This window comes from Poecilia reticulata, chromosome 23 (genome assembly GCF_904066995.2).
Source record: "Poecilia reticulata chromosome 23, P_reticulata-male-v2, whole genome shotgun sequence".
Classification (NCBI taxonomy): Eukaryota; Metazoa; Chordata; class Actinopteri; order Cyprinodontiformes; family Poeciliidae; genus Poecilia; species Poecilia reticulata.
The window spans coordinates 10,979,799-11,007,587 of record NC_088852.1 but is presented as its reverse complement, the minus strand read 5'-3'; the positions used below and the strand labels follow the sequence as shown (position 1 = coordinate 11,007,587).

At 39.6% G+C, this 27,789-nt stretch overlaps 1 protein-coding gene across 1 annotated transcript in view; it reads left to right on the top strand.

Moving 5' to 3' along the window:
- Positions 1-8,212: 8,212 nt before the first annotated feature.
- pdzrn4 (PDZ domain containing ring finger 4) overlaps positions 8,213-27,789 on the top strand; it is a 36,155-nt gene continuing 16,578 nt past the window's right edge. The window contains exon 1 of the mRNA XM_008401002.3: positions 8,213-9,619. Coding sequence (XP_008399224.1) covers positions 9,551-9,619 — 69 coding nt within the window. The 5' untranslated portion in view covers positions 8,213-9,550. The remainder of the gene's footprint in view (positions 9,620-27,789) is intronic.

Below are 27,789 nucleotides of genomic sequence, written 5' to 3'. Positions count from 1 at the left end.
TGTGTGACTAATCTTAAGTCTCCTGAACATACGTTATTTTATCACCATGTGCGGGGAACGAGATTAAGGACACATTAATTCCCAACAGGGAAGTCCTTTCAAACGGAGTCAGTGTGCTGATCAAAATACGAATACCCTTATTCTAGAGGAGAGTCTATACACATAGAAAGATGTTGAATCAGGAGTGTGAGCTTCTTTTGAAATGCATTTTCCAATTAATCTTTTTTAAGTTCCTCTAGTGCTGGGCAAAATGAGGAGAAAGTGGAAATGTATTGTATTTCCCACATGTTTAAGTTTCAGCTATGAAAAGGTTGTTCAACTTCTTGAACAAAATTTGTATCTTTTTTTTTTTTTTTTACCTTTATGAAACAGAAAGTTAGATGTTTATTTTAATTGCCCAAATATGGTGTAACCCTAAGAAAGGACTTTTTTTTTTAAACTCAGATTGAGCTAGTAGTACAAAAGAACATAACTATAAATCATTTTTAATCCACTTACCAGAAATGTTCTTACCATGACGAAAAATCCCAATAAATGGCACAATGACAACTGTATATACAATAGCTCCACGTGTTTCTGCCAATAATGCCAAATATCTGGTACTGATTTCATAAAATTCTCCATGAAAATCGAAAGACAGCTGTTTTTTTTTTTTGAACATTTTTCCTTTAGTGTTAATAAAATGAAGTAGCTACAGTCCTTACAAGAATGTAGGATTTCTTCAGGGGTGAAGGTAAAGGGGTACGGTCGGGTACCCCTAAGAGATTTAGCCGGGGAACGCAGTACCTGCAAGAGAGTGGAGAAATCAATGGGTTCACTGTGCAGCTGTGAGTTCACCCACTAATCAGCCGTGACGTAGTTTTTCAAGAACAATCTCAAACATGACTTAATCAGTTATTAAATAGCTTTTTTCCCATTTCATATTGTTTCTGAACTCTTCGTGCTTTGCTAGAGCAGGGGTGCAATACGTCGATCACAGGAGGTTTTGAGTCGATCTCAGCATTAGGTGACAAACTGAACGCCGCCAGGAGACTGAGACCAGCACGTCCTCCTCTGACTCCTTGTCAAAACGTTCGTAACTTTATTAAATAAGAAAAAACAAAATCCACCAAAAAAATCAACAAAATGTGTTCAAATGAATGACCCAACAAAAATAATAATTATAATTTCAACACGGTGTTGTGCAAATTTTGTGCGTTTTGGCTCAATTATCAAAATAACTAACAGAGCAGGAGTTTAGAATTAACTAATCAACCACCGCTGTGTTCATGAGAGCGCTTATTAATAATCGCAAAATAAATATCAAGCCTGAAAATCTGATAGTGTAACGGACTGAATGTTTTTAACTTGATCTGTGCTGGGCTAGAGGAGCGCAGGCGGTTGCCACGGCAACGGGTATGCTTAAATGACAGACAGAAGTTGTGAGTGGTTATTTTACCTTTGTTTATCTTTGCTGTGGCTCATCACAGCCACTGTAATTTCTGAACGTTCAATAAACCACAAACTTGGACTAATTATTTCGATCATCTGTGAGTATACGTGATCCACAACAAACATCAAACACGGTAAATATGTTTCATTAAGTATTTAACAAACAAATGGCTTCTACCGCGATAAGTATGTGAAATTAAATTGTCTAATTTAAAAAAAATTTGTTTGGTGCTCTCTGGCATCTTGCTTTGAACTCAGAGTCTGAGAGGCTTTTCCTTTATCCAACTATTTTTTTTGCCTGATACTTACTGGAAATATTGATGTTGAGATTTTCTCCAAAGTGATAACCTTTATAGCTCCACTGTTGAAAATGAGGCTCTAACATTCACAAAGGACATTGAAATAAAATCCAGTCCAACATCTGGTTTGAGGTGATTCTTCTGGAACCTGTTGGCGGAAAAATATCCCAACTTCAGAAGATGTGCTTTTAACCTAACAGATCTCTGTGGTTCCTCCTGTCAGTATGAGAGTCAGGGTGAGGAGGCGCCATGTTGGGAAGATGAAGTGGAAGCTGCAGGATCTTCAGAACAAACAGGTCATGATGCTGGGCTACTGATTATCCCTCTGTCTGGACATGGGATCAATATAACCAGTTTAAAAGCTAAAATGAATGGTTATATGCCAGACATGGAAAACTGGGATGCACTCCATGCCATGATGTTCATAATTTAGGTCTCATAGCATCTCAAGGTGTCAACATTGCAGCCAGTGGGCTGAGGGAAATGCAGCTTTATTTTCTAGCAATTCAAGAGCTACACAGCTTTTATCGCTTCGCAAAAAAATTAAACGACACAGAAATTCCAAAGCACACAAAGAAGCAGTTATATTAGGAATGTAGTGATACAATAATCTCACGATACGATACATATTGCGATATTCAGCAAACGATACAATTCAATACACTTTTGTGATTTTCTGAAAGATTTTAGAGGGACAGAGTAATTTTGGTGACATTTTGTGACTGTTATAGAGTTGGACTGAATTAATTTAACTGAAAAATTATTTTTTAAAAAAGCACCAACTACACAATACCTGGCTCTGGTTGGACATGGACACAGACTTAAAGTCGACAGCTGGACAAAATTAATCAAAGAAGTGGTGAGAAAACATGTTTCTTTTATTTGAAACAGTATTAACTGTAGCTTACATGCATTTATAAAGTAAATTAAGTGCACCAAGTACCCTGCTCTGAATAGTTTGATGCCTTTTTAACCATGACACTTAACATCTATCTGAAGGAATCACTCTGAGCCTGATGACCGAATCACTCTCCCGGCGAAGCAAGCAGTGAGTGAGCAAGGTGACAGTTGGATGTTACGATGCTTGCAGAGGAATATCTTTTTTTTTTCTAGGAAAGAAAATATCAATATATATCACAAAATCGATATTATTATACAGCCCTAAAATATATATATACTTTTGTCATAGTACCCCCAAGAATTTAAAACTACTTTCACCCCTGGATTTCTTGCACACATTTTGTGTGTGTTTACAACCCCTTAGCATTCTTGAATGCCCCCCAAAAAACAGTAGACCCGCATGCTCGGCTGAACGCCACTCCTTATCAATAAAAGCTGGGGGACGATGAGTCCTTGTGGTTCTAGAATTGTCTCTGAAGATTTTGGTCAAGTCGGAGTATGAACACCCCTTCGCGTTCGTGTGTGCATGGAGAAGATTGGCCTTGTGCCCCGCTGTAATCCTGTTAAGCACCTGAACAATAAGTGAACAGCTGGTTTGGCCTTCATGCACTTTGGAGCATGAAGCTGAGGAGAGGATGCTGTGCACCACATTCAGATGAAGAAATAAGAATAGAAACCTTGGGGCATCAATACAATGGACTAATCTAATTATCTCCAGATTTATTTTTTACCCATCCACTGTGTCCCTCTGTCTCTATAATTGTCTCCCCGTCTCCTGTATGTCTTCCTGCCTCGCTCCCTCGGGTCAACAATGGCTCTCCGCTGGTCCTGTTGCTGCATTCGTCCTCGCAGTTCAATACTGGCACAGATGTTGTGGAAAGTTTAAGGGGCCCGATTGTGCCATTAGTCCAGGAGTGAGGCCTGGAAGCAGCAGGGGAAGACTTCTCTAATCAGTTTTATTGGAGCCGTGCTATTGGGTTAACACAACGGGGTCAAGCCCAGAGCCCGGCGGCACTGCAGCATAAATGTGAGGTTGTGAGCACACAGGGTAGATCTATGTATGCTCAAACCACAGGGCTAAGGGTCAGATAGTCGTTTCTTTCTGTCTCCTCTTCTCTCATTGGTTATAGGGACTCATTTGGGTGACACACGAGCTCTGATCGGTGTAGATGTGCTCAGAATACAACCGGAGTATAACAATATTGGGGTTTTTTTGCGTGTGCACATGAAAACACAAGAAAATTGTATCATAAATGAATTCAATGTTTGGTTCTCCCTGGGATCTTTGTCTGTTTGATCTCTTTGTACATAAATGTACTTAACTAAGAAATTAACCCCTCTCCCAATATATTATCCTTGCCACTTAAGTGGTCCAGGTGAATAATTTCTAAACTACTGCTCTGGTACCATGTGTTGTTATTTAGACCCTCAGTTGTAGCTCTTTATAACTTGCTAACTGCTGGGATAAACAGCTCATCAAACCCTGAATGAGATTCAAAAGATATGAAAAAGAATTGAGTGGGTGATATTCATCAACTTAAAAAAAATGTGTGTGTTTTTATCTTTTTGAAAAGTTTGAGATTTAACAGTCGTTCCAGTTGGCATTTGGTAACAAGTCAGCTTTAAGTGGCAAAAAAGTCTCTGTGTTGTAGGTTCATTTAGAGTCAGTATTTTTTTTTCTTTTTGCTCCACTGTTCAATAGTCAAAGGGAAATTGCTTAAGGAGATCTGAACCTGTTTTCCATTGCTGGAGGACAAATCCATTGTTATGGATCACTTGACCCTGTTGTGAGGTCAGTTGTTCAGATGCCAGTTTGACTCTTGGTTTCTCAAAAATACGTCCCATCTCTCATTGTTAGTTGCTTCATATATTTATGTGAAGCCCTCCATTTTGTGCTAAACGAGAAAACCAGCATAAAATTCATCCATTTGTCTCTTAGCTTTTTCTTTTTTTTAAAACAAAACCATGTCTCGTTAAATAGCTGCTTTTATTTGTGCATTGCAAAATGACTATCAAAATAGGATTTGGCTCTCTTTATGGCGCCCAGAGAGACCATACTTATGCTTCAACGTTGAGATAAATTACAGTGACTTCATATTTTTTTCTTTATACAACTGCTAGTTTGCACATTTAAAACAATTCGTTCCCAAATTCATCCCAGTTTAGCTGCTTTATCTTCTCCTCTGTTGTGTGAATCGTCAGCCTTTTGTTTGCGCTGCAATTGTCTTCACATTGCAATTAACTGGCTGGGATCTCTTGTTCTTTTTATTTTGCAAAGTCAGACGTTTTGCTTCAATGGTCAGAGTCAGAAGACAATGCAGTGGAGGAAAGACAATCACCATGAATGTTGGAACTCTGAATTGGCCTTCTGCAAAGTAATTAGACAATTATTAATAGTTAAAATGTAATTACCAGAATGTAAAAAAAAATCGTATTGGACGGTTGCTTTTCAATTACCATCATGTACCATTATTTCCCCTCGCCTTTTAGATTCATAATGTGAGTAACAGTCTAATTGTGTTTTCATGTAGACAAATGGTTTAGGCTGTTAAATAATGAATGGGTTATGGCTGGTGAGAGGACTGCGTGTGTCACCCTTAGGCACTTCCCACACCACTGATTTTGAGATGCTTAGCTGTTTTGTATTGATCTTTCCATCTTTACAGTGACGTCAATACGTTGGTGAAACAACAAACTTCATTATTTCAGGTAGTTGAGAGTTGGTTATGTGTTTGACAGTTAAGACAAACTAAAATATCGACAGAACAACCTTTGATCAGGATTTGCTAACATGTTCCCTGCCTTTGCCACGATCCTGTATGTGGCGTTCATGGAGAGCATCTCTGACGTAATCATGTCGAGGCAGGTGTCAGGTATCAGAATCTCAAGGTTTTTATTTTGACGACTATATGTCGGCTTTTGTCGAAAAAGGTGGCTTGCTCTCCAAAACTGGAGGTCTTTTGCTCAAACAGAAAAGTTTGAGAATCTTGTGATCTTGTTCATGAGGGACGGTAGAATGAATGGCTAGATGGCTTGTTGCAGTCGAATGTAGTGGATAAAAAGCCGAGTCGGTAAGCTCTTGATAAGTTCTAATGATTTCTTGGTTTATCTTTGTTCCAACCCTCGCGTATGGAGAAATTAATCATCATCAAAAGAAATTAATCCCGACTAAAACTGTCTCAAATTGGCTTCTTTCCTAGAACTCTACTCAACCTTGGAAAGAGAATCCATCTTTCAGGAGGAAGCTTGGTGTAAATCCAGTGCTGCTCCTCGGCTTTAAAAGGAGTCAGTCAGGGTGGTTATCTGATCAGGACACCACCTGGGAGTCTTTGGAAGGTTTACCAGCCATGTTCCATGGGAGGGAGACAACTGTGGAATATCATCTCTACTGCCTGGAGATTGAGTTAGCAGCATATCACGACAGTCACAAATGAGACTCTCGAACACCAACTGCAACTTCAGTCAGAGGCGTTTTCAGATCTGTTGCAGGGATCCTTCCTGCCAAAACAACTCTTTGAGGATACCTGGACAATATTACGGAATAAATAAAGTAGTTTTGAATGGAACAGAACTGTTTTCTGTCTAGGTAGGACATAGGTCACGGGTTTTTTTGAAGCCTTTTTATGAACAGAATGAAGACATTATCAGATTTGCTATTGGGATCCTTTGAACATCACCCCAAAGTTATGTCAGTGTGAAGCCTAACCTCTTTAATATCTTCATAAACTGTACACGTCACTGTATGGCTCAAAACTCACAAAACTGAGCTAAGTGGCACATTTTCCATCATCGTCAAACATACAGGACATTATGCTAATGTGGTGGTAAAGGCTTCCTTTGAAGTGACATACTTTCCAACTCTAGCAAGCTATTTCTGGTTAACCTTTGACAGACCAGCAGATCCAAACGACAGACTTCACCATGAAATGTAAAATGGTTGGTGCAAATAGTTGAAACCGCCTTACCCTCTTTGCCCCGAAAGTTAACTACCTGTCAGAGAATTTATTGAGCACGAGACCTTACATGTATGACACCACTTTGCTGCTGTTATTGCCAGTCCTGCTCCCAGACATCAAAGATGAGGTGCCATATTTTTTTCTGGTACCCCGCAATTTCTCTTCGACAGGTTCCAAATTCCAAGGCTGTCAAAGTTACACAAGTCGATTCATAATGTTAAGGGAGCACAAGCCTGTCCAGTGTCTCGTTTACGCCCTAGTAAGAAGGCAGGATGATGAAATTTGACAGGGAGCCAATTTCAGGGTATGATGAAAAGAGACTGACACGTACAACAAAAAAAGGTCTGGTATGATGTCACCTTTTCTAAAGATTTATGTGATTCCTTGTTTGTATGGGGGGGGGGGTGTTATTATTTTGACATATTAAATTCAAAAATTACTTTTGGTATATCTCTTTTTGCAAACTGACATTTGCTTCTTAATGTCTGTGCTGATATCCTTACCTGGTGTCAAACTTTTGTGACAACACTTTTACCCACAGGATGTTAGTGAAAATATTTTTTATGGTTAGTACATCCAGAGAGAAAGAAGCCTTTAGGTGAACTGTAGTATCATTTTTCACATGATTCCATGCATATTACCGCTTCCGTAAACATTTTTAGAGGTTCACCTAATTGCAGCGGCTAAACAATAAGACAATATATCAAGACCGTTTGAAAGTGCAATCTGTTCATATAGGTAATCCATTCCCACATTCCAAACTGCAGCACTTTAAAGAAAGTAACATTGAGGCAGAAGATCCAATGAAAAAAAACTGAGATTAGTTGGTGACGTCAACTGTTTAGCAAAGGTCAGTGGAAAGAGCAGTGACCTCATCACCATGCACCGTGGCTTGAGAGTGGGTTTAGACAAAGGGTCGGGTTTTATCTGGGAACCTATATCTGGATCTGCCTGGACACCCTTGACTGCCCCTTTATAGGCCTTATTCCTGTTTAGGTGGCGATAAGAAGGATGGTGCATCTTTGCTCTCTGCTCATTAGCAATGGCAACGATTTGTCTTGCAGACGCGGTTTGTCTGCTTCCTGAGCTAAAATAGTTCACCAGTGCACAGCTAGATAAATAATGGTAAACTGCTGACTGTACTTATGATGTTTTGCATTTCTTTTTTACTTTACCACGTTGGTATGAAAGCCAACAAGATGCTAGAACTGCTGTTTGTTACAGCCTATCACACAGCCTGGCACCACGGTATATGAAAGATGATGATGATGATTATCCCCCATATGACCAAAGGTCATATAGCCCAACTGGATTTATTTAAGATTTTTTTAGTTGAAGGATTATTTAAAACTGTGCAAATTTTCTCAAGCAACTTCTGTATACTGCAGTTATCATATTATGTCTTTGACTATCCAACAGCAGCTTAAAGGGCAAATAGCAGCAATACAAATCGGATGAGATGGTAATGGAAAGTGTAAAAATGACTTGGGTAAAAAAAATTGTGTAAGAAAAAAATTGTGTTTTAATGGAAACATTTTCCATAAAAAAAAAGTATTTTCTGATGACAAAAGCATTACAATTATTTGTGAATCAGACAAGCTGTTTTGGGGAATTTAGTTTTTGAAATCCCAAAATTCAAAGATTTTGGGAAATCAATAGAGTGCCGGTTTGTTAAGTTCCCAAGATACTCTGCTCAGACAACAACTTCCGGATATTTCCGTAGTAGAGTTTTAAGCTGAAAAGTAATTAAAAATTAAGATACATGCCCATTTAAACATCTTATACTTGCAGATAATTATATACGCACTCCAGTATTTTTCAGCTTTTTAGTTGCACATTTGGTGGACCAGATTTCCTACTTGTAAGCGTAAAAAGAACCGGGATGTGATAAATGCCATCACTGCCATTTTAATTAATCATAGCTGCAATTCTATATCATCCATCCTCCTTCCTCCTCCTCTTCTTTCTGTCTCCCCTACTCTGAAGAGATGAACCAGCAGTGCTGGAAGCTAATTTGAAGCCAATCAATATTAGTCTGTGTTTCTTCCTGTGTGTCAGCCTGGTTCGGTGCTCTTGTCTAACTGCGGGCGGAGAGAGGAAGCATATGCCGGGGGAAGCGTCGCGCGCTGACTGTAAATCTATGGCAGCCACTAAACACTACTCGTGGAAAACACGGAGTCGAGTGCAAAAGGCTATCCGACTGCATCCAAATGAGATTGATTTCCATGCCAGATCCATTTGTTAAATGTGCGTGCTGACAAATGGCCCCCTCGCCAACTTGATGAACTGCAGAGATTGCATTTTAGCTGCCTGGTTTGAGCTTTTGGAAACGGAGGAATCCGAAGGTGGCGGACGGATGCTTTTTTCAAACCAATGGTCAATCACTGAGTGTTCACAAGTTGAGACGGGTCCACTCCCTTTACCACTCCCCTCCTGTCCGCCCTCAGCCAGCCACCCTCCTTTCCTTAAACAGCCAATAAGGATGCTGTCTATTCATGAACTGAAAGTGGGAGCAGGCATGTGTAGGCAGCCTGCCACAGGAGGAGGTGTGTCTCTGTGAGCCAAGAGTGTGTGCACAGACAAGAGTACGCTCACACTGAGAGAGGAGGTGGCAGAGAGAAGAGTGTATGGAGGCATGCAAGTGAGAGCCGGGAGAGGGAGGGACAGGCAAGAGGGAACGGGAAGCCAGGTGCATTTTACTGAGTTAATTAGAGACTTATATACTCATTAGGGATACAAAAAAAGAAAAACTCTAAAATTTGGGTAGCATATGTGTGTGTGTGTGAGTGAGAGAGAGAGAAAGAGAGAGGGAGGGATCTCTGAGGATACACGGATGAGAAGGAAGAGTGAGGGAGACGAAGAAGAGGAGCCCGAGTGTGGATCGCCCTGGGGGGAGCTCACACACGCCTCAGACAAGCACACACACTCCGGCGGGCACTCGGCACCGTTTCCCTGACAACTAGGATGGGCTGCAATTTGTGCACCTTGCAGAAACGAGAGGAACACTACAAACTGCTCTACGAGATTGCACAGGTAAGTTAGACCAGGCGCGGAACGAAGGATGACAGCGCTGTGAGGCGACGCGAACCTTCCCTGGTCGAAATAATTGGGTAATTCGGAGAGAGATGGATTTCCCAAAAGCGAGTGCTGGGAAGTGAGAAGAATATGCAGGAAAGTGGAGAGAAATTAGTCACTTTGGAACAGGCAGGCAGAGTTTGAGAGCATGCGTGTTTTCGTTCTCCTTCAAAGTGAATGGAGCTAGTTATCTCTCCTTAGCGGCAGAAGATGTGAGGACAAGTTCTGCTCTTCTTCCTGCACTGGCTCCAGGGGAAATCAACACATCTGCTCTGCCCATGACACTACAGAAGCAGTGCAGTTCAAAAGACAAGCTCCAAATAGGTCTAGCTGGGTTTTTTTTTTTTTTTTTTTTTTTTTTCCAGGAGGTGTGGGAGGTTACTGACCCGTTGTAAGATAGGCATTGTTTTGCTGCTGGTTTGAAAATCCTATTGGGATTTATTTCTACGTTTTACCAAAAGGTTCCTTCTGTTGCCTTGTATGGATTTTAGTTTTGTTTTAGTAACCACATACTTTTATACAGGCACAATTTCAGCCTCGCAGAATTTATGAATACCAACTGTTGTACACTGAAAGTACTGCTTCTTGATGTTTCTCTCAAAACTTCCTCATCAGACATTAGATGTGGTCAAAAAAAGCCACTATACCTCCAGAGAGCGTTCCAAGATTCCAAAAATATAAGCTTTAAGAACATTTTCTTTTGAATTCTGAGAAAACTATAAACTCTTGAATGAGTTTAAAGCCATCTTGCTTTAAATTCATTCAAAAATGTGTGCTATGCAGGTCTAAACATAAGGAAATTGAGCACATTTTACATGCAACTTATTATTATGCATTCTATTTTGAATAGTGCATGTATGTTGGAATCAAAGGTGTGGAATTCACATTGTTCTACAGCATCAAATTACTTTTGTAGTGACAACTCATTTTTATCCATTAACTGACCATCTGCTCATTAGAGTAATATGTTACAAAAGGGACCCCAAGCAGAAAATAATTAGATGTTTAGAATGTAGGTCATGATATCAGTTTCACTTTCAGTTTCATTCGTGGAGTTTTTTTTATTTATTTATTTTTTTCATGTTTTATTCCTTAATTAACAAACATACCATAGATATTAAGCAGTAGGTATTAAGTTGCTTAATATTTTCTTTTATTTTGGATCACATTTATAATTTGCTCTCAACCATGTTTTTTTTTTTTTTTTTTTTTTTCCGATTGAGGTCCTGGTTATTCTAAGTGCTAATTCTATTTAAGTCTAATGCTGGAGATTACACAGAATTTTGAAATCTTGGAAACGTTAATCATGATTCAATTGAGCGATATGATGCCACAATTCTTACTTTTGCTATGTTGATAACTGGACTGTGTTGGTGTGGGATAAATGGACAGATTGTTGGTGAAATATACATGCTTTTGGTCTTCTGGTTGCAGTACAGGCAAACATCAAGGCCAGCTTTCATTCATCATTTAGTATCTTACACTGTTACAGACAGCAGGGAAACTCAGTAGGGCACAATCAAAGGATTCAAATTACAAACCGTGCCGGTGCTTTCACATAGCTATGGATACAAATACATCAGAATGTGCTCTTAGCTGCTGACATAAAGTATGTTTATGGTGAATATCTTGATTCTTTTTTCTCTCTCTCTCTCTAAAGTAATAAAAATGTTATAAATTCTATGACCTTCCATTAGTGTTGAAAAGCTTAACCTAATGAATGTAATTCGGAAACCTGCAATCTGAAAATCATAACTTTTATATTTATTACCCCCTTGCACTAATTGGATTGTGCTGTTTACGTTGGATGACTCGGAAGCAGACAAGCAAGTAAGCCAGGCCAATTACAGGAAACCCTAGGAGGTCATGGCTCCTTTTTGTTGTTGATGCAAAAGAGAATTTACTCGCCTAACCAAAAGCAGAAGGTGCTTTATGTGATCAGCTGTGAAATCCAAGTCTCTTAAGATGTTTAAACAGACAGTAAACTGATCAAAAGCTTAAGAATTATAAAGTTCAAAGCAAAAATTATATCACATTTCCACAAAACCCCTTACATACCACCTATCCGTCTGTACAAGCAACCACTTATTTTCATAAAATAAGCCATGTGCACATGATTAATATTTTTTTATATTTTCTGCTGTACTTACAGCTCTAATTTATTTGTAAATAAACAAAGACTTTCTCATACAAAGTCACAATGGCATAACAATATACTGTACCTCACAAAACTGTCTTTGTGTCCTAAACTTGGCATTAACTGGTATTTGGTTCTCACTGTATGATGCCCTTGAGTCTGCCATGAATTGTATTTGAAATGGAAAAGCAGCAAATATTCATCTAGCTGAAAATGTATTCAAAGAGATTCAGGGTTGCAGTCGTTGTATTTACAGGCTTATCCTTTATTATTTTGGTTTAAATACACAAACCAAAGCAAAAAATGCAGTTATAGTGCTGATTTTCTCTTTATGCAACACTGGAAGCCTAACAAGCTCATAGACTGGTTAGTGAGGCCTGCTGCTTGCAGCCAAACTAAGTAAGTTAACGTCTTTGATGACAAGTTGGTCTTTTGCTTGGCCGCTATATTTTTAAAAACTAACTTATTTTGGGTGAGTTTTTGTGTTTTTCATAACCACAAATGTTTTTCGATGGCTGAATTTAGCTTTACTGAAAGCAAGGGCAAAGTGTAGGGTCCTTCTTTAAGCAAGCTGGCAGGCAGTTCACAGCAGCATATGGTGGAGGCTTTATACTATATGCTCAAACTGGCGTCTCAGTAAAAGCACTTTAAATTGGACCATGGTAACGGTATGACAACTTCTAATACCTTGGTACTTTAAACTTGCCTATTACTGGTATTTGCAATAGTACTAAAGTCTTAACTTATTTTTATACATCTTTCTAAATGTTTTTCTCATTCTCTTCCAATTAAAGTTCACTCCCGTGCTAAATGTAATTATTGAGAGTGACTGCATAAGCACATCAACTAATAATGATCATTTAGAATGATTCACAGAATTTACCTCTTATGTTTTAGGAGCAGCTAATTTTCTTGCCACCTACTGGAAAGACATGGATACTTCACTTTTTGTGATTTTTTTTTTTTTTTTAATTTTACATTAGTATGGATATTATTTTTTTTACTGATTATTTATTCATTCCAGCAAACAAATTGTATAACCACTTAGAGCAGTGGGTTAATGCCAAGTTTGAATGCTAATAGAAACATCTATTAATGGGCAAATACATTTTCATTAATAAAATAATTTTTAAAGTTTCAATTTTGAGGTATGCTCTCTGTAATTGGTGCAGTAAAACTGACCAATCAGACAAGGTTGGGCAATTGAAGTGACGCTGACTCCGCCCCCATGCGGAAGTACAGCAGACCTTCGACACACAAACAGTTAGCAAAGATAGTGGAATTCAGTGCCTTACCTGAGACATTTTTTGAGACATTTTTGTCTTATAAGTCAACAGTGAGGCACAAAGAAGATGTAACAAAATTCTCTGAGTCCTACATTAGGTCTGTAAAGTTATTTGCGGGAAACAATGGAGAAATCGGCGTTAAATCCCAAGGCCTTCGCAGTCAGAGGAAGAATGAGGGGCAGAAAGTCTTATTGGATGTGAGTGTGAATGCTATGTTGGACTGTCGGATGCATTATGAGTAATGATTTAAATACCGGCTTGTGAAACTCTGCCTTCAGGAAAATGCTTGAAAATGAAAAAAAGTAGAATGAAAAGGTGCATACATTGTACCACAGTTACTGCAGCACATATTTTCATGCTCCCATAGAGCTAGATATGAAATTTACAAACATAACTACTTTCATTTATTGATCATTGATTTGACTGTCAATAACAATAAATTGGATGTTTTCCACTGGTTATCGGCGTGGAGGTGAGCATGTGGTAGTTGTCGTTGATCACAGTTTCTTTCAACCAGACATAAGGTGGGGTTCAGGCCTTGATCCTTTACTTGCATTATTCCACACACTGGGTCTTGGAAATGTAATAAATTGTATCCCGTCCTCTAAGCGGTCTGGGCAACGGCTGTCCGGATTGCATGTTCCTCACTGACGTTTGTCCATGATTTCCTGTTATTTCCCTTGAAATTTCTATGACCACAGTGCGTTAGGATGATGAACTCTGGCATTGTTGACGGTGGTTCAGTTCTGCCACACATGGGGGATGTACTTCAGGACATATTGCAACCACCATTTGGTTAGTTGTTGACAAACTCCCTAGAATGAGTGACAGGGGCATCATGTCAATTGGGGAGCTTATTTATTTTTCTTATTATCACCATGTCAGTGATAATGGCATGGTGATCATACTTGCTGTGTGTGTTACTAATAACACACACGGTAAGAAATTACACGTAAAACAAGTGTCAATTTTTGTGGTGCCTGTGTTCAGTGAGGTTCTACAAGTAAACTTGATTTGTATGGGGTACTCAAAGAGCCAAAGCAACAGAAGAGCCTTTTGCAGTTTTTATAGTGTAAAGTAACAGCAGGTGAACCATAAAACATTGGGTTCACATCAAGATTGGCTGAAACAAACACTAAAATGGCCATAATGATGCATTTTAATCCCTAATTACACTTGCCAAATGTCCTAAAGAGTATTATTTGCCTGTGTACAAGTCACCACACTACAGTCAAATGTTCTTTGTGACTGTCAGAGGACACCAACAGTTCTCATTTTTAGTGTTGAAGAAAGAGGAAGAGAGAGAAAAAAAATAAAGCTCATCAGGCTGCAAGTGTGTCAGTGCGACTTTGTCCTGAAACTTGAGGCTAAGGGGGATTCTGCAAATCCAGGGAGACTCCCCAACGATCCCTCTGTCTCATTTTACTTTCGTCATTTTTTCCTCCTTCCTTTTTTTTGCGTAATTCTCCTTCTCTGTAACCTTCATTAATTTTGCTCTCCTTTCCATTTCAGAATTCACTTTCTACTGTCTCTCAATTCAGTTTCAGCAGACGCACGATAAATGTGTTTCCCATATTTTACAATCAAACATAGAAATACAGCGGGACACTCTTGGCTAATTATGCTTGTGAACTACTCCGGGAAGCTGATAATATCCCCAAAAGCCAGGTGGGGAACTGGTGCAAAGGGTGTCCTATTAACACTTGTCTAGAGGCTCATCTGTTATGTGAGGCTTACCTCATCATATTATGGCCTGTGGCTTTTAGCAACGTGAAATTTTGTTGAAGAGTATCCTTCTGTTGTCCATTGGTGGTAGGCTGTTTTGAAAGCGTTGCTTTGAGGGCTTAGCAGAAAAAACAAAAAACTGTGGTGTAGTTTTAGAAACAAACACATTATCTGAGGTTTCAGGTTTATATTTGCCAAATTTTTTAAACTGTTGAATTTTTTTTATTATTGGGTGAATGAGTACACAACAATATTTAAATAAATCAAGTTAAATTTCATGAGCCAGTGCCACTTTCAATCACCACCACACCTGTAAAATCAGATCATTGCTTAGATAGAACCTACAACTTGAAGTTAGCTGAAAGATCTTAAAAAAATAAACAACAACACATTTTGTTCGGTTCTGTGTAACCGACTTTCATCAGTCTGGATATGTTTTCAAAGACGCTTCCAAGAGTTTGGACAGCCGGCAAACCTACAGCAATTCTCCACAAATAAAGGAAACCTGGAAAGTGGAGAACAGACAGTCTGCTAGGCAAACATGGTGAAGGGAGTGTGATTGTCTGCGGTTGCTTTGCTGTTTCAACAAATTGTCATTTGCAGAACCATGAATCATGTTCTTTACCAGAACCTTCATTAGGTGGATCTCGCATAATCCTAAGTATACATAGGACGGTGATCCAAATCACACCAGGAACTCCATCTGTGACTGGCTCAAAGGAAAAGAAAACTTAAAATAATTAAAAGTCAACATAATGGCCCTCTTTAATAAAGAAATTGTACTGGTAAGAGCCACATAATATGACATAATTAACATAAACTACCCTTTGCACATTTGCTAAAAGGCTTAATAGTTCACTATAAACCAATCTGCATTTTGCAGCAAATGTTGTAGTTTCCTTAATGTTTCTGTGTTATTGTACCAGTTCTCATCTCAAGAGTATTGCTCTCAGGACAGTACTTCATTTAATTAATTAAAGACATTTATTAGCCAGAGAGGAAAGTGCTGAAGCAGCTGCTTTCTTTCTTGACTGTGTCAGCATTTAGCCTGCCAGTTGCAGTTCATAAACTCTCCCCGTGGGTTGACACTGGAAAGCTAAACTCACACAGCTAAATATTTTACACCGGTATGGATGAATTATACAATTCGAGCTTCTAGCGCCATAACACCCTTTGGGAGAGTTTCTTTTCAAGGATGTAAAATATATTTAGAGGCTGAAACAATGGCAGCTGGAATGGCAGCCATTTGGAGTTAGGGTATTGGTTTTCCCTCTGTATCTGACATGTAATATTGTGAACAGACCTCTAACTGTTAGAAAAAGTAACTGAGCTTTTCAGAGACCAATTTGAGTTTTCACCCTGCAGGCCTGTTCTCCACACTACCAGCTATCTTTGCACACACAGCTGCACCATTCTGACAGGAGCGCTGGGTGCTCGACCCCTGCTGCCCAGCGGCCACTGAGAGATTTATAACTCTCGTCAGACCATTTACATTCAACATTGCATTTGTGATGGCGTGCGCTGGTGTGGGGGTGTGAGCGCGCGCACGTTGCTCTGCAAACTCGCTCCGCGGGGCTCCATTCAGGCTGTAGCAAATGCTATTCCATGTATTTTGCTCGTGGCTGTGTTAAATTGTCCCACAGCCTCTGGCCTTTAGTGTCTCACTGGGCCCATATGTTTTGTGCTTTTAGTTTGACCGAAATCAGCACTATTGTGTCAAACAAAAGCGCAGAAGACGGCAAATTGTATAAGTGTGATAGGGTTGAGATTCCCACGGTATGATAACTTTGATGCCAGTTTCCCTGTGTTCTTATTGGCATACAAAATAAAAACAGTTTGCATAATCTAATTGGTTTTATCTAAAACAGTAGTTTAGTCTAAAACATTATGACAATTATATATGCAATATATTAATTATTATACTTATTTAGACCTAAGAAAAATATTAATTACACCCACTGAACTTATCAGGACATGGGGGAAATGTACATTATTTTATGTTATTCTGTTGTCTATTAAAAATTGTCTATTGTCAAATCACTTTAATGCACCATAAACCCAGAGAAAATTTTGTACTCTGGGACATTTTTTTTTTTAGTATCTAATGAAAAGAGGAAAAAATAATTTACACTTTTGGTTGCTTTGAATCTGTAACTCAACCGATTTCACTCACCAACAAGTCAAATGTCGGACAGAAAATTTCCCAGGACCCGCCTGAACAAACATGGCGGATTGGGAAGAAGCAGATCTATTTATCGGAGAAGAAAAGATCCAAAGACATCTCCAACTTCCACCGGAATTTCTGGTGTGCCATGGCAGTTTTGTCTTCTGTGCATTATGAATGGCCCTCCGTGTTTAGACCTGAGGTGTAACCGCAAACTGCAGGAATATCTCCTAAGATTATGTTCAAAGTCGTCGAAATAATTGGGGTGTCCTTACGACTGTAGGAACGGGGTAAACAGGACAAAAATCGGCCTGAAAATCTTGGCATGTGAACTGAGCATAAGCAGCCCGTGTCACTTGCATGCCCTTGCTGTATTTAAGGGATTTCTTTGGTTTGCAATGTTGCTTCATCAGGACAGTGAGGAGAAAGGGAAGTGGTTACAAATTTATCTTTTTAAAACCGTGTATTACACACATGCCCTACATTACTATTGCAGGTTCTTTTCTGAAAATATCCACCTTCCCCCCGTTGCACACCTTATGTATACCGGTCTGCTCTTGTTGCGAACCAGGCCAATCTCTGGTGTGAGCATTTCCTCTAGAGACAGATGCCGTGCCCCATGTCCAGCCTGTTAGACAGAACAGAGGAGGCTAGACAACCAGCCCCTCACCCCCGCCACTCCCCTGAGTTGTCCTGCAAGTGCCACGCAGAGGAGGGGAGGCTGGGGTCAGACCCGCACAGCCGGCACATCCATATGCCCAAACCTCAACTTTATTTGTTGAGATGTGTAGCTACTCGCCAGAGAGGCTATGGCTCTTTTATTTATTTATTTTTTAAGAATTTTTCACAAAGCTACAGCATAATATAAGTGATCTGATCTCACATGTTGAGGTTGTAAACCATACTACAAATCATTTGTGAAAGAAGCGCACTCTTCTTCTGTTTCAGTCTTTTTCAATCTTTCTGATGGGATTTTGAGCCATTCAATGTGCTGACCTTTCCATCTTTCTTGAGTTTTTCATCCTAACAAGTACGTCGTCCGCCTGTCGACGTGGGTCAGAGAGGGTGACCTTTTTACCTATCACCGTAAATCGTCTTGACAGTCTTGCATGCCCTGAACATTTTTTTTCTTTTTTTTTTTTTTTTTTTTTTTTTACAAAACATTTTCAAAATTTGTTTCCACCAAACTGTTAGATTTACCCAGGTAAAATATTTTCTCTTCATAAGAAATACAAGAATTAACAACACATGATGGAAATGATTTCTGCTGCTTAACACTGATCATCTGGTGTCTTCCATCATGTTTATAGCTGCTCATTGGAGCTCAGCGTGGTGATAATACCACATGATTTAGAGGTGCATATGTTCTCGTCGCTGGCACCGTGGGTAGAATGTCTTCTGGTTGCTCGCCAAGAACTGGGAAGAGCAAAAGGGTGAATATTCATTGCCAGTAACACAAGGAACTGTACTGTAGAGAAGTACATCCTGTGTAAGCTAAGACTTTTTACTCGAGTTTCAAAAACTGAGAGAAAGCGACAGAATGATCAACAAAGACTAAAATGCTTCTGCCCAGTGTTTATGCGATGTTTCTCTATCTTCCAATCTGCCTGCCCGTGAGCAAACATACACTTGGTTTCTCCATGTGTTAGTGGGGGGAGAAAGGGATGTCCAGTGTTGATTGGGGGAGGAGGGGGGAGGCGAAGGCAGCAACAATCGGCGTCTTGCTCCACTGGCCAACAATCTCCCTCTGCGCTGGCTCTGATAAGCCTGGGATAAAAGCCCTTTCCCTGGGCACAGTCACTCTCCTCGCCGCCTCTTCTCTAACCTCCCTTCAGACGAGGCAAAGGATGAACATGTGATGCCTGTGGAATCCACTGCACAATACAAAAGCAGATATGCATATTTGCACTTTCGATTTATCACACAGAACGATGATTGCAAAGGGTCAGTTTTACTGCCTTTTTCCGTTTTTTGGACGGTGTATTTCAAATGCAATTCAAGGGTCGATCAATACTTTTTAACCTGTCGGTGATTATGAATTATGTCAAAGATCAATCCAATGAGATGTAAGGAAGGCAGGGAATTTTTTTGCAATATATTGCAATTATATAGTCACAATGATCAATGTATTTGATTGAGATTTTGAATGATAGACTGAGATAAAGCAGCAGATAATTACAAAATTTGTTAAAGTGTGGTCCACATTTACAGTATATTCAGACTCCTTTACTTCGATACTGAACCACCTGGACGCACCTTCCTCGTTAACCATGATGGCGGACATGCGACTCTTAACCAGGGAAAGCAAATCTAGTCAGTGTTGACGAAGGGGAAATCAAATTGTTCATGTATGAGAATGGCCCAGTCAAAGTCCAGACTCACAAGCAGTTCAAAATCTGTGGCAAGAGTCACATAGAAGGAATGTGACTGAGATGTACGTATTCGTATAAGGAAGAGATACTCAGTCTCTAAATGTACAAACGTGGTAGAAACATACTCAAAAGATTTGCAGGTGTTATTGCAGCCATCAGAGATTCTACAATTGTAAATCGCAGCTACAATTTTCATGTTAGTGGTTAGACATAAGTATGACTTACTTTGTGTTGATAAATTCAGATAGAATTTACACAAAATGGCTTGAATTTTTTAGGGGTACGACTACTTTTTCCAAGGCACATCATGGTCACAGAATGAGGGGAAAATGTCCTAAGAAATTTGTATGGAGTTTAAAGTTCAAGTCAACAGAAGCTCTGAAGGATGAGTTTCGTACCACAAGTGATTCTGTTAAATCCTCACATTCTCTTCTAAACCTTTTCAAAACGGACAGGTTGACTGCCTATCAGTCATCAAACAGCATCAGGTCTGTTCCATCTCACTTCCCCAGTCTGTCGTTTCTTCTCCTCTCTTTCCACTCATTAAAATAGTTGGGCACAACCTCTGCTTCCGCTGTGCCACAAATTTTTTTTTGTTAGAATGACCCTGCAGAGAAAAAGACATCAATTGAAGTCACAGAAGCGTCGATCTTGCCCGAAAAGATAGTCATTTTTGTCTGTTGTCACACTCCGCTTTCAGACGATTACTATTATACAGCTCGAAGTCAACCTTCTGCCAGAATAACCAAATAACACACCTTATGGCCACATGCTGCAGGGTATGTTTTGTCAGGTTAGACAGATGCTAAGATAAACCATCTGGAGCAGTTATGGATGCAGTGGAGGCATTTGCTTGCAACGGCAGAGCACACATACACACATGAAATATGCACAAAGAATTCCCTGGACGTAGAGCAGTTAGAGAAGTGGAGGGAAATACTGGGGCATAATTTTGAAGATGTAGAGAACCTCCAGCACTCTCCACGTTTACATATTTCTTTCAGTTGGATCTGGAGATTAGATCTTTGATTTGACCAATTGTCACAAAAGATGAAACAAGTAAAATCTCTGGGGGAGTGGGGGGGTTGCCAAGAACATCTCAATTACGTACAATCGTTTGGGGCGACAAACACGAATAATAGCTTCATGTCGGATTTCAGAGATTTACAACAGATTGCTTGAATTTTAAAACTCTGGTATTTTTGCTACAGCCTGTTTTCAAAGCCAAACAATTCTACACGTGAAACGTTACAAACACGCTTAAAAGCATTGAAATATTTTTTTACATTGCTGTCGAGTGTGTTTCGCAGGCTTCTGTGTACACCCTCGGACCAGGTGGTCCAAAGGGAGATCAGGTTGCACCAGAGAGACAGTGTTGCTTTCTCGCTTAACCAGCTTGGGTTTAGAAGTCATTAGGCCCACTCAGAGCCTGGCTCCGAGTCCAGTTACAGATAGAATAACACTAAACCATCTGCATAGCAGGGGGGTGATTACATTTAGTGGGAGGTGTAACCGTAAGCCTTATGCTGATATGGGAAATGTCCTGAGGGTGGAGAACGGTTGAAGCCCTGCTTGGTTCTACGTGGAAACATGCGACACACTTTTTAATGAGGAGCAAACCTGCCGCACTGTTTTGTGTCTTTCCTTGCATTCCTGTGACATAGATGCGCAGCTTTAGGATTTCTATCCACCTAGGACTGGTATATTTTTTCTTGAGACACAATACATATGTGCCAGTGAGAGGATTACTACTAAAAAAAATGTATGCAAATACCCCGCAAATGTTGTACCAGTGACCCAAAAATAATGGTACTTAGGCTATGTTCACACAGCAGGCAATTGTGACCCAAATCCATTTTTTTGCCCACATGTGACCCATATCAGACTTCTTCATGGCAGTCTGAATTCAGATCTTTTCAGCTAAAAATGAAAATATCCAGAATTTGTATACGGTGCTCAATTTACTAATAGAAACAACTTACCATAAGAGGAAAAATATGTATCTGTTGTCATCAGCGGCTATGCTAACTAGCCTGAGCATTCATGGTTGGCTCGTTTGATTGACAGCGCTAAGACCCTCCTCCTGGCTTTGATTGGTTGTTTATGGCTGAGGACTGTGTTTTTGCAGATGGCAATAGGAGGACTGCCAGAAGGCAGAGGACCTCAATTTTTTCCGCTTATTATCTGTCTTATAATATGAATGAAGTATTAGTAGTGACAGTTGTAAAAAAATAAATAAATAAAAACTTTTGGCTTTTTTCTATTTTCTGCAAACGTTTGGTTGTAGAAAATAACAGAAAAGACCACAACCTTTGTGATTTGCATGGTCAGATTTAAAGATTTGCAGTCACACTGAAATATTGTTAAATCTCGGACTGAATCCGGTTGAATTAGGAGCAAATTAGACGACGGCAAATCTCTCATTTAAGCAACCAGGTGTCTGTTTAGACGAAGGCGTTTTTCATTACAGGCGCAGCTCTCCTTGTGCTCACATCTAGTGTGAAGTGTAAATGAAGTGTAAAGTCGTTTCTCTTCTCCACCAAAGGGCAGACCGAGGAAACTTCGCGTTATGAATAATGCTAATGTGTTAGGTGCTTCCAGTGAACATAAACACGCATCACTAGAAAAAAAAGGGTAAAGTTTGGTGGGAGGAGAGAAAACTTCACACACTCTAGGCTTTTCTGGAAAATAATATGATTTGTATTTATGCAAAAAGCAGCACATAAATCTTTAATTTTCCCGCTCTTTAGTGGGATTTTTCACTTCCCAGGCTGCTACTTTTCTGCTAATTATGCTCCCAATTGCATTTAGAGTTGACTTTTTGCCTTTAGCCATTTTTGAGCTCGTATGAAGAAGAAGAATATGACTGTGTGCAATGATGATCTAAGTAAGCTGAAATAAATGGGATACTAATGAGCATCTTGAATGTCAAATATGAGTTAAAAGCAGCTGAAATGTTTCTGTTGCTTTGACCTTTTGTGATGCCTCTTTTTCCTTCCTTCTAAGCTTGCAAGTTAGTTTTGGTCCACAGTTTTTATTGTGAAGGGAGTAAGGTGCTTTCATAATGATGTCTATTGCTTTTTTTAATGTAAAATATGGAAATTGAAACATTCTCTTAGTATTTTAATATCTCAATTTTACAGCTAGCCTTTTAAGATGATCTGTTTTAAAAGTATGCATGGTATCCAGTTGTTGCTCAGCTTTTAGTGTTCCCCTGGTGCACACTCTTTCATTCCTTCAGTTTAAAAAGTAGATCTTCTAGAGGGAAGCAAGGAAATGACAAAAGTTGCTAAAACTTGCTTCCCAGTTCAATTGACATCTACGGTGCTGAAAATGACAACAGTTAAAATGGAAAACAAGACTAGGCATGACTAGCACAATTGCTGAAAACTACTCCTTGCTTTTTTGTAACATTTAAGAACTCACTTGGCGTAAGAAAATCCGTTTATCAATACGTTTATTGGCAACAAAATTGAGATAAAAAAAAATTACATTTGGGGTTCAAAGTTAAACAATCTCTCATTGATCTTGCTTAGTCACAAGGAAAAAAATGCCTTTCCAGCAAATTATTCTGGATAAATATCTAAGAGAAATGTTTGGAGAGGGCTCTTATTAAATGTAATCTGTTAGCATTTAAATTTAAATTTCTTTTAAAAAAGGAATTTGATTTAACTTTATGCTCACAAACAGCTGGTTGACAGTTCGTCATCTCTTCTGGCTTGAGTTATCCCTCTTTGTGCTGTAAAGTATCTACATTTTTGAGACATTTTCTGTTCTTTATGCATAAAATTCAAAATAAATCCTGACAAAAATATATCCACCTTAAGAAAAAGAAAAGATGATACCAAAATTGAGAACTAACTGAAGTAGTTAAATGGAGATTCTGTTACTCAGCTTTCAAATAGGGGAGTAAAATATAACCTCTTTGTGAACTCAGCCATCTGGATGAATTATGAGGGTCTAATCGGTGACCCCAGAGAGCCTAATTCAAACTCATTGCCAGTGTGGGTTGTGGGGCTCAAAGACGGGACACTCTATTGTTACGCTCGGCTCACTGGCTGTTGCTCTAATGGCAGATGAGAGATTAATGGTGATATAATGAGTTTGGGGAGGACACGGCGCAACAATAGAGTCCTGCTACAGCACGGGCCAATTACATTAGTCAGTCAAGGCAACTATCTGCATCAGCGAGAATACACCCAATTATATGTGGTCGAAATGTTAATAAAACACAGACATTCCGCAGACACGAAACTACATGCTTATGTACAATTGCGGGAATCAAAGTGGCATTTATTGATTTCTCAATGAAGAGGGTTTTTTTTTTTGCTCCCGTCCCAACATTAATACTCCACGTGTCACGAGGAGGAAAACAAACCGAGCCAATTCTCAAACCTGCCAGCCTCCTGATGTGACAAAAGGGAGGCTAATTTATGCGTCGGTGCCGAGAAATAAGGAGTGTGTGGCAGCGAGGCTGGGTGCCCACATTTGGATTGCAGTTATTGTGATTTGGTTGCTAGGATGGTGAGGGTAATGAATGCCTTGCTGATGCAGTCTGTCATAACCCGTGGCATCCATGGCTGCTCAAAGACACACAACCTATTAGTTAAATGGCAGCGCGTGATGTACGGGAGCACAAAGGAGAAAGCATCGCTCATTTATGAGAGTAATTTAAGAAAACTACTAAGATACAATTCGCATAAAGCAAAACAGATTGAGGATTACGTTACTGGATCTGCTGACGACCTCTTGAACGCTGTCAAGAGATTTGTAGTCCTGAGACGAAGTTGTTTTCACCTTGGGGAAAAAAAAGGAAAGGAAAGAGACAGCAAGACAAAATGTGTTTCTTTGCAGGAGTAAAACAGTGAGGTGTATCTGTATTCATGAAGCCTAATTGAAAGGAAGGCTGTCTTGCATAAAGAAGTGGGACAAAGAGGAGGAAATAAGAGGGTTCCTAATGCATTCACTGACGGATAACCTTTGATTTCCCTTCGCTTGCATCAGAAATAGCTGCTTGGAATGACAATCACAAGTCAACAGTTTCTGACTCCGGTGTGCATGCCTCAACTACCTGCGTAATACCATAGACATATGAAGAAGAAATGTCTTGCTTATGGACTTCTTCGGCAACATACGACACAATATTCAAACTGGTTCAAATGAGTTGACAAACGATGAGAGTGGCAGAAAAGAACGGGGGGAGGAGGGATTGCTTATAACACAAGACATAGAATTTACTGGTGAGACCATAAAGACGCCCTTTGCTAGCGCAAAAAATGATATACCACTTTAAAATACAGGCATATGAGCCATTTTTATTGTAAAACGAAACTAAGAACGTTACCCTTGAATAAACATACTTCATGTTGACTTAGGGTTTCCAGAGGGGAAAAAAAATTACTTACCCTCTGAGTTTTTCACTATCCCAATTAAAAATCACACAATATATTTTTATTCTGATTCAATACTTTGTGGGACAACATTTCACTGCAATTACCGTTTGAAATTCTAGCAACCGATTCTTCTGTAAAACACCTCAAGCTCAGGATAGAAAGGATTTGCCAACTACATAGGGATTTTCATCTGAATTAACACTGGGACTTTGTCTGGGCCATTCCAACACTAAATATGCTTTTATCTAAACCGATGCTTTGTAGCACTGGCACTATGTTTGCTATTATTATCTTGCTGGAAGGTGAACCTCTGCCATAGACTCAAGTATTCTGTAGATTTTTACAAGTTTTCTACCAGGTTGGACATTACTTTATAGCTTTTTCAATCTCTAAATAAAACCTGAGCAACTACGCATACCCAAAAATGTAAACCTAACAGTTGTGAATTGTGAAAACGTGGCTTATCTTTTACATTGTCGCGTAGTTTTAAGAGTAGAACTCCCAAGTGATCTGAAGTATGTGTCAGACACCAGTTTGCAGAGATGGTGAAGCATCAGCTGCAGAGAAGCAAAATCAATCAGATTAAAGGACCACTTATGTGTCACTTATGTTTCATGATGGGAATGTTGAATACAGAATAACCAGTTGAGGGGCGATACACAAGTATGCTACTTTTAGCAAGTATCACTGAACATGGACATATGGGACTTGCAGGCCAGCCGTAGCTGTGCAACTCCTTGACGTCTTGCCAGTCTTTAACTGAAAGGTGCGGCTCCATCTTTAGGCTCCTTCTGACTGCAAGATCTAACATCTGAAGCCAGGTGGCTCTACGGAAGAGCGATTCCTGGAGGAAACATGCTCTAATCTGCCGCACACAGATACCGTGTGATGTAGAAGAGACTGACCTAAGCGCGCTACTTAACATCCGTCTCGACAGCAGCTGTTAAGTCCATGTTTCATCTTGTCATGCTGACTTTCTCATGCAGAACTAATTGGTTGTTTTCGCCTGTTGTGCCGGAGCCACTGTCTGCTTAAAAAAAAAAAACAACAACTCAAGGACACTCGTAGCGACTTGTGCGAATATTCACATGCATGCACATAGATGATATCAGGGGTGTGGAGGAGAACAGGTGGAAAGAAGTGGACTAAATTTCACTCAGTTAGAGCCCTGAGTGAAATCTCCTTGAACCTGTTGCCATAGCTAATCGCACACATGCATACAAACCAACACAAAGTCTCTCCCTCCCCACCCCACACGTACTCTCTCTCTCTCTCTGTCCTTGTCTGATTTGCATTTTGGTTAACACTCTAATTGCCTCTCATTAAATACCTTGTCACTTTGATTAATTGGTGTGATACAAAAATGTAAAACAGCAGAGCACCGTGATGCGCGGCGAGCGGTTGCTGATTGGAAAAAATGATCGAGCCTGCCTTAAAAACAAATGCAAAACAGGGTGAAATGTTGCTCGCGTAATTAAGGATAAACAAAGTAAATACATTTGAGTCAGGGTTTTTTTTTTTTTGTTGTGGCCCTGAGGTGGTAAAAGTTTTCAAATCTGTGAACAAGGTTCGTTTTGGTCCTCACTTTCCTTCTCCTGAAAAGAACCAAAAACTTAAATGTCAAGAAAAGTGCGAAATTAAAGGATATTGCTGCAAGAGTTTTGTTGAGTTTTATATTTGAGGTGATGGGATTTTATGCTGTAAAACCAAGTCATAAGAGATTGCAATTATGACCTGGAGAAACTGGTTTCAGAAATGATTTCAGACCACTCTTATGCCCCCTAAATTTAATTAACTTTTTTTTTGGAGTCGTGATTTGGAATACCTACTACATCGACTATACTAACCCAAAGCATTCTACTGTAGCTCTGTCTGTACTGGAAGGAGAGCCGCTGCCCCAGGCTCACGTCTTTTGAAACCTTCAACGGGTTTCTTCTCATAGTTCCCTAGAGTTATCTGCATCTCAGCAACTCCAACAAGGTTCCCTTCACCAAGCACCATCATAGTCTAATGCTGCCACCAGGTTTTCTAACATGTGAGGTTTTCTAACCTCACATGAGATGTTGTGTGCAGCCCAGAAAGTTTAATTTTGATCTCACTTGACCTGAGCACTTTCTTCCACCTGTTTGCTGAGCATCTCCGCAACTTTTTCCCATGCATGTCAAGCGTGTACCTTGGCCTTCATCATACTGTCTGTTCCATAATATTCTCTAATAAATCTCTTAGGCCTTCACAGAACAATTTTTGTTATAACAAGGTTAAATGAATGCCAGATGGATCGTGTTCTCTAATAGAGAGACTTCTGGAGGGACTTAGTTGCTCTCTATTTAATAGGGGTATCAAAAGTAAAGGGTTCTCAGTGCAAACACATGGCACACTTTTTGGAATATTTTGAAAAAGCCATGCATAATTTTCAAGCTTTCAAGGCACTTTGAGGAAACATAAAAGGGCTGGTGCCAAAATATGATAAGAGGTATGTTTTCTATCTACCAAGAGAAAAAAAAGTAATCCCCTTTTCCAATAACTTTGCAATTTATTGTGTCATATAGTCAGGAATACAAGATTATCAAAACAGCTAAAAATGACGTACTAAAAAACCTACACCAAAATGTCTCTTACCCGGCATATTACAAATATTAGATTTCTTTGGAAGCACATCTCTAAACAACAAAGAATAAATCAAACATTCGTTTCAGCTTTCGCTGATTTTCAAGGGATTTTGCATCGCTTGTAAGATGCATGTCAATATCCCCACAGTATCCTGACCGCACGTCGGGCCTGATTCAATTGACCGATCATATAACCACACGATGCGCACACCTGTCACTCGAACGTGCGAAAACATGATAATTTTTCCCATTGTTGCGCCGGATGATATCGTCCGTAAGAGACTTTTATTATTGAAATGAGACATTTATGAACAGTGAGCCCTTCTGAATCCTCACAATGCAGTCAGAAGAGGGAAAAGAAATGAGATTTGGAAGATTAAAGCCGCATGCCACCTGCGTTTCCTGCCTCCTCGCGACATCGCGCCTCCATGAATATCAAAAC